We start from the raw sequence: 13,406 nt of genomic DNA, 5'->3' as shown, positions 1-13,406 counted from the left end.
TATATATATATATGCACATATACATGACTGTGTGTGTGTGTACATGTGTGTTTGTGTGTGTATGTATATGTATATAGATATATATATATATATATATATATATATATATATATATATATATACACACATACATATGGACATGCTCTTTGCGCACATGTATTGGATTTGTTGTTTTGACTCCTTTTTAGTGAAGTTTTGTGATTCAGTATAATTTAATACCAAGGGATTCCCTCTCCATTGTTCGGTGGTATGCTTTGATAAAATGTCAAAAGCTAGCCATGGGTGGACTACATCATAGTCTTTCACAGCCCCACTGTTGTTAGCAAGGGATTTCTCAGTTTTTAAGAGAGTGGGAAAGCTGTACATCTCTACCTAGTTTCATTTAAAATGTTTCACTTTGAATGTTTGTCATGAGAAATGGTGGTGACTTTTCTTGTGCATGGAGCAGCAAGGAAGCTTGCATGGGTTTTAATTAGGCTTTTTCAAGTAGTGAGTTACAAAATATTTATGCATTAGTAAATGGGTGCTTTCTGAAACAGATCTAAAATTTCAAAGTGCAGTTAACTGTATTTCTTTATCTCCATTTTGATTATTCTTCAGCGGATGGACGACATGGCATTGTGAGAGTGGATCGTGTTCCTCTAGCAGCAAAGCTGGTTGACCTGCCTTGTATCATAGAAAGTCTGAAAACTATTGACAAGAAGACATTTTATAAAACTGCAGACATTAGTCAGGTAAGTAAGTGCTATGCATTGAGTGATATGTTACATCACATCATGCAAAGAGGCCAGGTCTACCATCCTGAGTAGTACATAGGATTTAATTGGTGGATGTCTGATTTTTTACTTTAGTATTTTGCTTTTATATTCTTTAGTGATGATTTTAGCTTGTACATTCTTGCTGAAGTTATAGCCTGTGATTATTACCTCATTAGAATGCACTACACTTATGAGACATTGCTTATTTGCAACTATCTCATTTTTCAAAAGAAAAGATGTTAGACGAAATTCAGAAGGCGGGTACTTGGTGAGTAGGACCAATGTGCAGAAAAATGAGAAGGTCCTCTCCCAGTTCAGAAACGCACACTGTGTAGCTGCAGAACTTATGTTGTTCCACACCAGGCAGTCAGCTGTTGCATATTCATATGCATGTGTGCTGCATAGCCTCAGTGAATGCGTACATAATTCAGAGAGAGTTTCTGTACAAAGCATTTATGCATTTTAGCTGCATTACATTGAAGCTCCAGAGGTACATTGATAGAAGGAAGTAAACTGTGTTGCTATGGACACTGAGCTTCATATCCCCCAGCACTCTCCCACCCCATGCGCACTAATAAAATTAGATCATATTCCATCCGTCTGTTGTAATGTACTGTCACAGGTACATGCATGCGTGCTACAGAGTAATATGTAGCCACACGTACACAAGTCATATGGACATTTTTTATCATATCTTCCGTATTCAGCAGCACTCTGCCACCATACTTACAAACAGTGGTCTATGCCAGTGTGGACCTACATAATGGCTAAACTCTGTAGTTTCTAGACATTAGCCATTCAAATCAAATGCAGATGAGTAGCATTAGTAAGCAAGAACAATCACAGAGTACAAAACAGAGCTTCATTAAGAATAGTTACTGCTACAATAAATCAGAATATTTCAGTTTTCCTCTTACCCCTCCTACTTCTCGTGGTGTACATTAACAATGGTGATAGTTTCTTACATTTCACGAGTTAAACATTTAAGGCTCATACTAGTGCAGACTGACTTAGATATGATTCAGTCTGTCTGTCTCTTAATTGTTTGAGCTGTTGCATTCTTTCACTAGTTCTTCTAGCTACTTCATTCCATGTATATTCCCTCCTTAGTTTGTCCAAATTTCAATCACCCAATGTTGAAAAGGCCCTTTCAGTAGCTGAAGTCAGTAAATTTTACTATTTGATCTTCATTATTTTGCAGTTGTTAGTGTAACTGTGGCTAAACCAGTAAACAGCTTTAAATGAATTCAGCATCTAACCCCTAGTGACTGTAATTCTGAGTATCGGGGTCTAAATGTGAAGTTGAACATTACCGTCATTCTTCGAATTAATAAACTACTAAAATCAGAAGACAGAAAGCTTTGGCATTTTTCTCAAAAAGAAGAAAAATTAAAAGTCCATTCAGAGAAAATCTTAAGAAAAATGTAAAATAATATTGCAGAGTGTACTGCAAAAGTAAAAAAAAAAGCTTAATCAACAGAGGGTAGAGACCATTGCTTTCATCCACTGGTTCTTGGAATTTGTTTCAATTCTGTCATCCCCGTTGCTTCCACAAGTGTTCCTTTCATTCCTGCAGACTAGGAGTCATTTACTAAAGGGCGCGTGCATCATGCACCAACTAGAGCTAAAGTTTAAGCCGTCAGTATAGATTAAGGTATTCAGTCCTGAAATAGTATTGGGCATATTGGACCCTAAGTCATAGAGAAAGAAGTGTCTGAGTTGCAGACATTTTTATGGAAGAACCAAAGGGGGTTACAACCTGAAGTTTTCCCCTCATTCTAAAGAGAAAAAAAATCACCTAATTTCCTTCACTGCAAAAAGTGGACTGTAGGAGACTGTCTGTCTGAGGGTGTTATGGCATTGCCTAAAAAAGCTCAGAAACCCCACAGAGTTGATCAGTGTATATTTGAAATGAAGCTGTATCTTAAGTATTGTACAATTTAAGAAGAAAAAGCAGTCCCTCCTCTCCCTTTCTTCAGAGGAAGAAGATAGAGGCTTTGAATGTTAAATTCTTCCCTTTCAGTATATGGTATCCGACAGCAGGAATACATCCTCTGAATCATTGGGCTTACCCCCCTCGTGATAAAATTTAGAAGCAGTCTGAGCTGTAGCTGGTGCAGTTGACTGCATGTGCAATCCACGTTTGGTACCCTTTTTAAAGGAGCTGAGGAGCAAGAAAAGAAAAAGTTTATCCAGAGTTAATTATGGACAAAAAGAGGTCTTCCAGCACTAGGGAAGTAGGTGTTTCCTGTCTTTAGTAGAACAAGTGTAGCAAAGAGCTGTATTAGATTCTTTCTACAGGTACTAATGCACAAAAACTGCAGGCAGCTGTTAACATTTTATGATTATTGGCATTTGCACTCAACAGTAGTGATTGATCATACTACCGACTTGCTTGTACTAACTGTCACAACTTCCACAATGCAGAATGCATCCCTTAATATGCTTGTGCCTGGTGCAGCTGTCCCCTTCACTCCACCTTAGTTACATCTTTGGAAACATTTAAAAGTACTGGTGATAACTGTATCTGTGACTTGGTTGGTATGAAAATGTTTCCTTAAAAAATATTATCACAGTTATAATATATTTATTATATGTGGATATATATATATATATATATATATATATATATATATATATATATATAGATATATACATACACACACACACACACACACACACACACACACACACACACACACACATATATGTATATATGCACACGCAATATATATGCACGTACACACACACATATATTTATACATATGTGTGTATATATGTATAATAAACAAAATATTTCATGAGCGACACAGGAAAATTGTCCAAAACATATTGACTATTCATTATTTCAATAATGCATACAGTACATCGAAAAAGGGAAAAAAAATCCTTTTCCAATGTACTGTCCATAACCTTACCACACAGTCAGCTCAAATTTGTCTGTATTGTCTTAACATTGTGGAATGGACTTTTTAATGCAAGCTGCCTGTGACTGATTAGAAGTGTAGGCATTCCAGGTATGGCAAGAATAAAGTGGGCAGGGGGGGCTTCAGACTTTGTACCATTAATATGTTAGGACAAGTTTAACTTGTAGCACCATTGTTTGAAAGCTTTTATTGAACTATTGACTTGGACAAAGCGAATGATAAAGCAGTGTTAAGTAACATTTGGAGAGCACCATTCATGATTATGGTCGGTATTTTTATGTTTACATTTCTAGATGACTGTACAAGTGGAATGCAAGTGTGTCTGCTTATCATAAGTGTGACAAAAATGATGATTTGAGACTTCTGCATCTAATGGATGTACACTGATACTTATCTCAGGAGTCACAAAAAACTGTCCAGGTTTCCCTGCGTAAGTGACGCAGACTCTAAGTTCTAAAAGCAAACTTCATGTTTTTGCTGTGACCACCATGGAAAAACCAAGATGGGGCAAGTTAATGAGCACTCCATGATGACAGCTTCTCCCTTATCTGCCTTCTTCATTTGTCTTGCATAAAGGTAGTTGTTAAGTAGTCACCTGGACATCCTTCCACACTACCTCAAGACAGTATAAGATTCCATGCTGTAGTCTTGTAGGACATGTGTGTTCATCATATTGATAAGTGCAGTACTAGCCTTAGCTATATGAGCTATATCCTGCCAAGGATGTAACAACTGGCCAGCTTCAAAGCTTCAGGGCATCTTCCATGCACCCAAACTGTCAGGCAACTTTTGGGTGCCAGGCCCTTTAGAGCTTTCCTGCCACCGAAGAGTTCTCTCTTCTGAGGCTTTTGAGAATTGAAGGATGGTTTGTACTATTCTTTTGTTAGGCAGATAGGCTACCTTTGTGGGGAAAAAAAAAGTTTCCATTTAAAAAAAAAAAAAAAAACTTTCCTGTTTAAGCAAGTTATTTAAAAGTAGGAGTTTTGTTTTTTCGGACTGTTACGAGACTGTCAGTGTATTTTTAAATGAGATCACTAATTTTTTTTCTCCTGGTCAGTTTAAAAGTTATTTAAAGTATTTGAAAACCACTTTTTCTTAGATAAATTTTGTTTGTTTTACTTTTTGGGGCTGGCTGTGTTTTTGTGCGAAAAAGTGACTTATAAAGACTTAAAAAAATGTTGCCATCTTTTGTTGTTTGTTTTCCTCTGGAAAGCAGCACCATTTTCGGCTTGACCATAGATCAGACTGTAAGTCCCATGGTCAGTCCTTCTTCCAACCACAAAAAAAAAAAAAAAAAAAAAAGTTAAGCAAACAGCCTTTGCCACCACAGCAGGCTAGCAGTTTACCTCAACTGCAGATAGTTGATTCTGTTGTGGCCTAAGTTGTACCTCATATCCCTCTGGTGTAGAGCTATGGCCACTATGGACTGGGGGTTAGTGACATCCGCTGCAGCTGTTGGAGCCCCATCAGTAGGCTATGGAGAGCCACTCTTTTCAATCCTGAGAAAGGGAACAGGGAGGGCTTCCCTGTATTGTTAAAATGTTGTGCCCATCCCTGGGGAAGCTGCTGCTGCCGCCATTAATAACACTGTTGGCTCCATTTTTCCTGTTTAATAAAAAAAAAAAAAAAAAAAAAAAAACCTTGTATCTACTGCCCAAATTTCCTTGGACGGGAGTAGTTTACCATGTATGGCTCAAGGCTTAATTCGGGCTATTGATCCTTTTTGTAAAGTAGTTTCTGGTAAAAGAACGAGGGATGCCTAATTTCCTGAAAAGATTGGAGATTTTGAATATGGGATGAATATAGGGATGTTCATCGTGTTACCCTGCTGCAGTCATCACACTTGGGTTATCTTGTCGTCAGGCAGTCCCGCAGTTGGCCTGAATTCCAAAGTCTTGGTCCAGCGTCGGTTGCTGTCGCTTCTTCCCTGACGTCAGTGCGCCAGGGGTATAAAAGAGGCATCCAACGCCATTTTCTCCAGTCTTTCTTGCCGCGCGGTGCCCGAAGCAGAAGCAGTTCGCAAGTGCCGGTCGGCCGACAACTGAGATTTTCTAATCGAATTTCAGTCCGAAGTCTTCAAAGCTAAGTACCCCATTGGGGAACCTTTTCTTGCCTCAGTCCGATGTCAGAAAAAGTTAACAATTGCATTTCTTGTGGGAAGCAAATACCTCATAAGGACTTTCATTCTTATTGTATACCTTGCCTAGGCCCAGACCACGACGTCACTGGTTGTCATTTTTGTGCTAGGTTCAATAAGCGAACTATAAAGCAACGCTTTGATTTCGCTCGACACTACTTCGGTAGGAAATTTAATTATACTATGCTGTCGGAGCAACCGACTACCGGCGTGCATAAAAAATGCAAAGATAAGGACACGTAGCCTAGATCCAAGCCAGACTCCGAGGCCTCGGCTGGGCCTGTCGCCGGTTCTCCGGTTTTCAGTGAGGCGCCTACGCAGCCCCTGACGACCGCAGAATTGGAACCCCAGACCGCCTCGGATTCTCAATCAGAGAGTACTAGGCCAACGCAGCCATTTTCTTTAGGCCCTACCGACAACATTGCAGAAGGAGAAGCCGGTGCTGTGGAAACACCTTCGGTTGCAGAAGGTGTCTTCAGACTGACAACTCTCACCATAAAATCTTATGCTAAGCTTAAGACTCCTTTAAAACCTAAAAAGACTGTACATCAGTCTCCAGTTCAAGGCCCCATGCCTAAGAAACAGATGTTTAAGATGGCTGAAGATTTGATTACTGTGATCAGGGGCTCCCAACCCCCCCCCCCCCAGACAAAAGGTCAAGACAAGAGGAGGATTATGCCTCCTCTGATCAAGTTTCTATTTCCTCAGACTCCTCTGAGGAACAGGATTACTCCTTTCCCCCTTATGAAGATTCTGATGCTGAAGACTCCATTCCCTCAGCATCTCCCCCTGAAGACTACTCCTTTGGTGAAACCTTACATACCATGAGGGAACATTTCCACTGGGAAGTTCAGGACTACTCCGACTCAAAGAAAAGGCTCTGAGAGTTTCTTTTACTTCCCCAGCACAGACCACTTGCTATCCCTCCAGTTTTAGACATTGTGGATGATGTTTACTTAGAATCTAGTCTAAATCCAGATTCTCTGCCTCCTACTCCAGCCAAACCAGACAGATATTATAGAGTGCCTGACTCACACAAATTCCTTTACAAAAGCCCTGTTGCTGACCCAGAAACTATCTCTCAGGGTCCCAAAGGGGCTAAGGCTTCTATGGCTAAAATCCTGTGCCCTCTGAAAGGGACTCTAGAGCACTAGATAGGTGGGGGAAGAAGGTTTACACCTCAGCTACTCTAGCTATGAGAGCATTAAATTGTCAATTTCACATGCTGAAATATCAGCAATTCCTAATGTCTCAATTAAAACAAAAGATGAGCACACACTCTCAACAGTCTGAATTCAAGGAAATGCCGGATCTGTTGCATGCAGCTGAACAGGTGGGCAAACATACTTTACTTTCCAGCTTCTGACAGGCCACAGAGGGGTAAATACAGACGCCCAAGGGGCAGAGGTCAAGCACAAACTTCTTACAAACCTCGTCAATGGGGCACTGCAACACAGAAGGGAGCAGAAGACAGGCCCCAAACTACTAGAAGACAAACACAATGACGTAACCCTCAAACTGCCAAGCAAAACTCTCTTGGCAGCTCCCTTGGGAGGAAAATTAGCATTTTTTGCAGACAACTGGCACATCATCACAAAGGACTAATGGGACCTAGACATTCTCACAAGGATACAGATTCCATTTTCACAACTTGCCAAGCATAACAGGAATGCCAAACCTGCCACAAAATCAATGGGCAGAGGCACAAAAACAAATTGCAGCTCTCATGGACATGAGAGCCATTCATCTGGTGCCTACACAAGAGCAAGGCCAAGGATTTTACTCAAGGCTCTTTCTAGTCCCCAGAAAGTACAATGCATGGAGACCCATTCTGGACCTTTCCATTCTAAACACCTACTTGCAAGTACCCAAATTCAAGATGCTAACACTACAGCAGCTTCTTCCCATGTTGGTCAAGTAGGCTTGGCTAGTAACGTTGGACCTCAAGGAGGCATACCTGCATGTCCCTGTCAGACAAAATTGCAGAAGATACCTCCGTTTCATTGCAGGTTCAACCCATTACCAATTCTCTGCACTGCCCTTTGGTTTATCTACTGCGTCCAGGGTCTTCACAAAATGCCTGGCACCAGTAATTGCATACTGCAGACAGAGGAATTCAAATATACCCATACCTGGACGACTGCCTCATCCAAGCAGAAAGCAAGGACATTCTCTTACAACATCTGGCGTTTGTCAAACACCTTCTAAGTTGCCTAGGGTACACAGTAAACAAAAGGAAATCAAAACTAGTGCCCTCACAAAACATGACATTCCTGGGTGCCAGCTTGAATACAACGGCCCAGATTGCTTATCTCACACCAGACAAACAACTACAACTAACTCAATACTTCAAAATAATGGCAACAAAGACCCAACTCCCTGCAAGAAAAATTCTGCAGGCCTTGGGATTCATGGCATCTTGCATACTACTAATACCATTTGCAAAACTGCATATGAGGAAATTACAATGGTACCTGAAAAGCGTATGGACTCAACACAGCCACAGCTTGGAAACAATGATACCTCTCATTCCCTGCCTTCAACAGGAGTTTCTATGGTGGTCACAGGCATGTCACCTCAACAAGGGTCAGCCTTTCACCTTACCCCCAGCCAGGCAAACTATGACAACAGATGCATCGGACTATGCCTGGGGAGCACACATGGCAGGACAGTGCGTTCAAGGCAAATGGACTACAGATCAAAGATATCTGCACATCAATCAAAAAGAAATGCTAGCTGTACAAAATGCTCTGACAGCTTTCAAGGACCTCTTACATCCAGGACAACTTATAATAAGGACAGGCAATACCACAGTAATGTGGTACATAAACAAGCAAGGGAGTACACACTCCTACCCTCTATGCAGACAAGCAATGACATTGTGGAACACAGCACTGACTTAGCAAGTTCAATTACAAGCATGATTCCTGCCAGGAAGAAAGAACACATTGGCAGACGACCTAAGCAGAAACCTCATGGATCCCCACGAGTGGAAACTGGATCCACAAGTATTTGCAATGATAATTCAAAAATGGGGCCGCCCAGGCATAGACCTGTTTGCCAACCCCCAAAACTATCAGCTGCCAAAATTTTGCACAAGGACATTCCACCATCAAGCTTGGAAAGTGGACGCACTCTCATTCAGTTGGAACATGTTGACAGTGTATGCCTTGCCTCCACTGCCTCTCCTAACAAAGGTGCTACTGAAAGTCAGAATGGAGAGACCACAAATGATTCTCATTGCCCCAGACTACCATGCCAGCACTGGTACCCACTACTAAGGAACATGGCCCACGGCCCACCATGGATTTTACCACAAATTCCACATCTGCTCTCACAGCAAGACAAGTCAGATTGTACACAGCCAGCTCAGGACCTTAAATCTGGCTGCATGGCAAATCACCTAACCAACCAGCCAGCTCCTCTATCGCCAGCTGTTATAGATGTCATTCTGGAGGCCAGGAGGCCCAGCACCAGGAAAGCCTACTCAGACAAATGGAAAATATTTTGCGCCTGGAACCAAACTAAAGTCCAAAGTCCCCTTGAGCCGGACATACCTCAGATTCTACAATATTTAACTGAGATGTTACACAAAGGGCTTTCCTTTTCATCTATTAAAATCCACGCCTCAGCTATTTCAGCTCACTACAACACGGATCCTCCCTTATTTTCACATTCACTTCTAAGGCAGTACCTCAGAGGGGCCAAAAACATGAGGCCTCCCAGGAGAGCACCCACACCAACTTGGGACCTCAACTTTGTTCTGGAAAAGCTTGCACCTACCACCTTTTGAGCCAGTTTTCTCAGCTGATTTAAAGTTTACATCATGGAAAACTGCCCTATTGCTAGCAATTACTTCAGCCAGAAGAGTCTCAGAGCTACATGCACTAATGGCAGTGGAGCCTTTCCTCGTTTTTCATCAAGACAGAGTCTCTCTACGAACTAACCCCTCCTTTATGCCCAAGGTGGTATCCAGTGTGGCTCTAAATCAAGCCATCCATTTTACCCACCTTTTCCCCAAATCCACAGAACAAAGGAGAAAAACTCCTGCACTCCTTGGACATTCACAGGCAACTATGTTACTACTTGGATAAAACTAAGGCTTTCAGAAAATCTGACCCGCTCTTTGTATCCTATGCTACAGCATCACAAGGAAAGGCTATCTCAAAACAGACCATTTCAAAATGGATAGGACATTGCATACGTTTTTGCTACACCCATCATGGAAAACCAGTTCCTGCTAGCATAAGGCCCCACTCCACCAGGGCAGCAGCTACATCTACAGCCTTCCTCAGGGGGGTGCTAACCAACGATATTCTGGAAGCTGCAACTTGGAGTTCAGTACAGACCTTCACCAAACACTATCACTTACCACTATACTCTAAGACTAGAGCTGGCTTCGCCACTGCAGTTTTGCAGGGCCTACTAGCCTCTTCTAACCCTGTTTGATTCCACCTCCCATCCTTAGCTTTGGGATTCAATCCAAGTGTGATGACTGCAGCAGGGTAACACAATGAACATAGTACAGTTTTGTACCTACCATAAATGTAGATGTTCGAGTGTTCACCCTGCTGCAGTCCAGGTTACCCCTCTGATCTAACTGAAATCTTTCTATGCCTTTATATCTGATACAACTTTTGTGTTGTGTATTTGCTTATAGCTGGAGCTATGGTTTTGTTTGTGCTTCACTTTTATTATTGGTACTATGTAGTGACCTCCTATTGGAGGGGGGACTCCTGACATCTGGGGCAAGAAAAACTGAAGAAAATGGCGTCTGATGCCTCTTTTATACCCCTGGCGCACTGACGTCAAGGAAGAAGCGATAGCAGCCGACGCCGGACCAAGACTTTGGAATTCACAACGACAGGATAACCCAAGTGTGATGACTGCAGCAGGGTGAGCACTCGAACATCTACATTTATGGTAGGTACAAAACTGTACTTTTTCTATTCAGATTTTTGATTCAGACTCCCAGGAGAACTCCGTTTCTGATTCTCCCTGTGGGAGTTTTTTTTTTTCTGTGACACTATTTCCAGATTGTGCCAATGTTTTCAGTAGGAGAACACTGAAGTCTGAAAATACTATGAGCAGTTACAGAAGAAATTTCCAGAACCTTCACCAGTTCCTCCAGTTCTGTCAACTTTGGATGATGTGTGTGTTACTGTTTGCAATTTTCCTTATAGTCAGCTTGCTGCCCCTAAAAAGGCAGGTAGGATGAATAAAGTTCCTCAGTCTTTTATGTTTTTATACACACTTACCAAACCTGACCCAGCAGCTATAGCTTTAGTTAATCCTACTGCTGCTAAACATTTAGTTAATACCAATCCTTCCCTTTCTGATAGAGCTGAGAAGATTATTGCTAAGTATGGGAAAAAGTGTATGCTTCTGCAACTTTGATTTTTCAGAAATTTGGATTGTCAGGCTCATATGTTAGTGTGTTCTGATTAATTGTGAACGTATAAGTAATGTTTTATCTCAAGTAACCTTTTAGATGAAAAATGTGATTTAAATAATGTTATTTTGTTCTGTTGTACAAGTCAGTACTCATTGCTTGCAGTATGTGTATGACTCAGTTGATACTACTTCTAGGACTGTTGTCAATTGTACTGTTTTGAGATGATTTGCCTGGCTTTGTTGTCAGAACCTCCCAGATGGTTAAAGATGAGAGTTTTAAACTCTTCTTTGGATAGAGATTTAGTTTTTTGCTCCTGTGCTACAGACATGATCAAAAAGTGTGATGAAAAGGGTAAGCTGATATAGAGACTCTTAAAGATTTTTCACCCCATCTTTTCCAAATTTTCTTAGGGATTCTCAAACACCTCTTCTAGTTTTGGCAAAAAAAACAAAATAAACAGTCTCAGCAAAATTCAGTCAAACAAACGTTTAAGAGAAATTGTAGTGGAGATCAAAAAGAATTCTGAAACCTCCCCAAATCAAAGACCGTCCATAAAGCCAGAATGTCCATTTAAAGGACCTTGTCTCCCCCACCACCATGGCAGTTTCCAGAAAGTGTGAATCTCCACTTTTCTGTTTGACAACAGGTAGTTTCAGACAAATGGGTTCTGAAGCCCATTCATCAAGGTTACAGATGGCAGTGGGGGGAAATTCCATCTTTTTAAGGCCTTAGAATAACAAGCTCAACTCCCTTACACTGGGCAGTTTTGCAGCTTTACATTTGCTTGGTGACAATTGGCCAACATGACTTTAATGCTTGAGTGCAGTCTTAAGATTATTTATATGAGATTTATAGGGCAAAACTTTGTAAAATTTGACAGATGATGTTTTCTTCTGTATTCAAGTGTGATATTTTTGAAGCTGCTGTGTGGAAGTACATCCCATATAGGAAGTGAGGTCATAAAAATAAGTATGATCAAAAGTTTTGCAGAAAAAAATGACCAACAGTCATGGGTGCCATAATCGAATCTCCAGCTGACACAAGCATCCTCCAAAAGGGTCTCACAGAGATGGATGCTTGGTACCAGAGCCACGGCCTCAAGCTAAATGCTAAAAAGTGCATAGTCATCCCCTTTGGGAAAAACAAGGTGCCCACAAATTACCACATAGGTGGTAATCCATTGGCACTGAAGAAGTAATTAGAGATTTGAGGACCAACGTAGATAGTAATCTCTCCTTTGATAATCACGTTGCCAAAGTGGTTAGAAGGGTTCGCATCTAGATCGAGAGGTCATTGTGCCCCTCTATTAGTCACTCATCAGGCCCATAATTGAATACAATGCCCCTTTTGGGATGTACCTTACCCGACATCTGCAGCAACTGGACAGACCCCAAAAGTACCTCACCAAGAGGATCATGGGCTACAAACAGATGTCCTATGCAGCTAGACTAAAGAAACTCCAGCTCTACTCAGTTGCTTACCACCTACTCAGAGGCGATCTATGCTTGATGTACAAAGCCGTGTCAAACCCAGAATTAATGGATATGCTCCACCTCAAAAAATCCAAGTCCCTTAGAGCTACACGCTCCAGGGACTTAAACCTCAGCACAAAAATAAATAGGACATGCTGGAGGGACAGATTAATTTCCCAGAGGCTCCCCTCACTCTGGAATAGAATCCCAATTCATGTTAGACACAGCCCCACGCTGACCCCATCCATGCGTCCAGATTTCGCTTGAAGAGGAAGTCGCAAGTTCACCCCTGGGATCTCTTCTGTGGCCCTGCTAGACAGAGGCACAGTAAACTAATCTTAAAAGGGTACCTTCTGTGACCTACTTTACAGAGGCACTGTAGGCTAATCAAATAGGGAGGTGGAAGCCAAATGCACTCTGGCTAGGCTTATAAATGCCCTAGGGCAGATAGCCTAGTATCTACCTATGAGCCTCCATTTAATTTGGCAGACACATAGCCTAGTATTTTAAAAAATGAAACTTGCAGTACACCATTTCTGTAATGCATCTTTTAAAATTATTGGCTTTCATTTCTTCATGTGAATGACAATATGTTCAGTTTTTGACAGAAACTATTTTGTAATCTTATTTAAAGAGGAAGTAGTATAATAGCTAGTAGTAGCATAATGGCTATTACCCTCATTGATTTGGTGACTGTACATTTCCTTGTAGTACTAT

At 41.3% G+C, this 13,406-nt stretch overlaps 1 protein-coding gene across 1 annotated transcript in view; it reads left to right on the top strand.

Moving 5' to 3' along the window:
- The window catches only part of TAF7L (TATA-box binding protein associated factor 7 like), a 594,912-nt gene that overhangs the window by 19,579 nt on the left and 561,927 nt on the right, over window positions 1–13,406 (top strand). The window contains exon 3 of the mRNA XM_044057271.1: window positions 601–734. Within this exon, the coding sequence (XP_043913206.1) occupies window positions 601–734 (134 nt within the window). The remainder of the gene's footprint in view (window positions 1–600; window positions 735–13,406) is intronic.

Source organism: Protopterus annectens, chromosome 15.part0 (assembly GCF_019279795.1).
Source record: "Protopterus annectens isolate FY-2018-M chromosome 15.part0, PAN1.0, whole genome shotgun sequence".
Classification (NCBI taxonomy): Eukaryota; Metazoa; Chordata; order Ceratodontiformes; family Protopteridae; genus Protopterus; species Protopterus annectens.
Note: the sequence above shows the minus strand (reverse complement) of the source record. Positions and strands in the feature narration are given on the sequence as shown.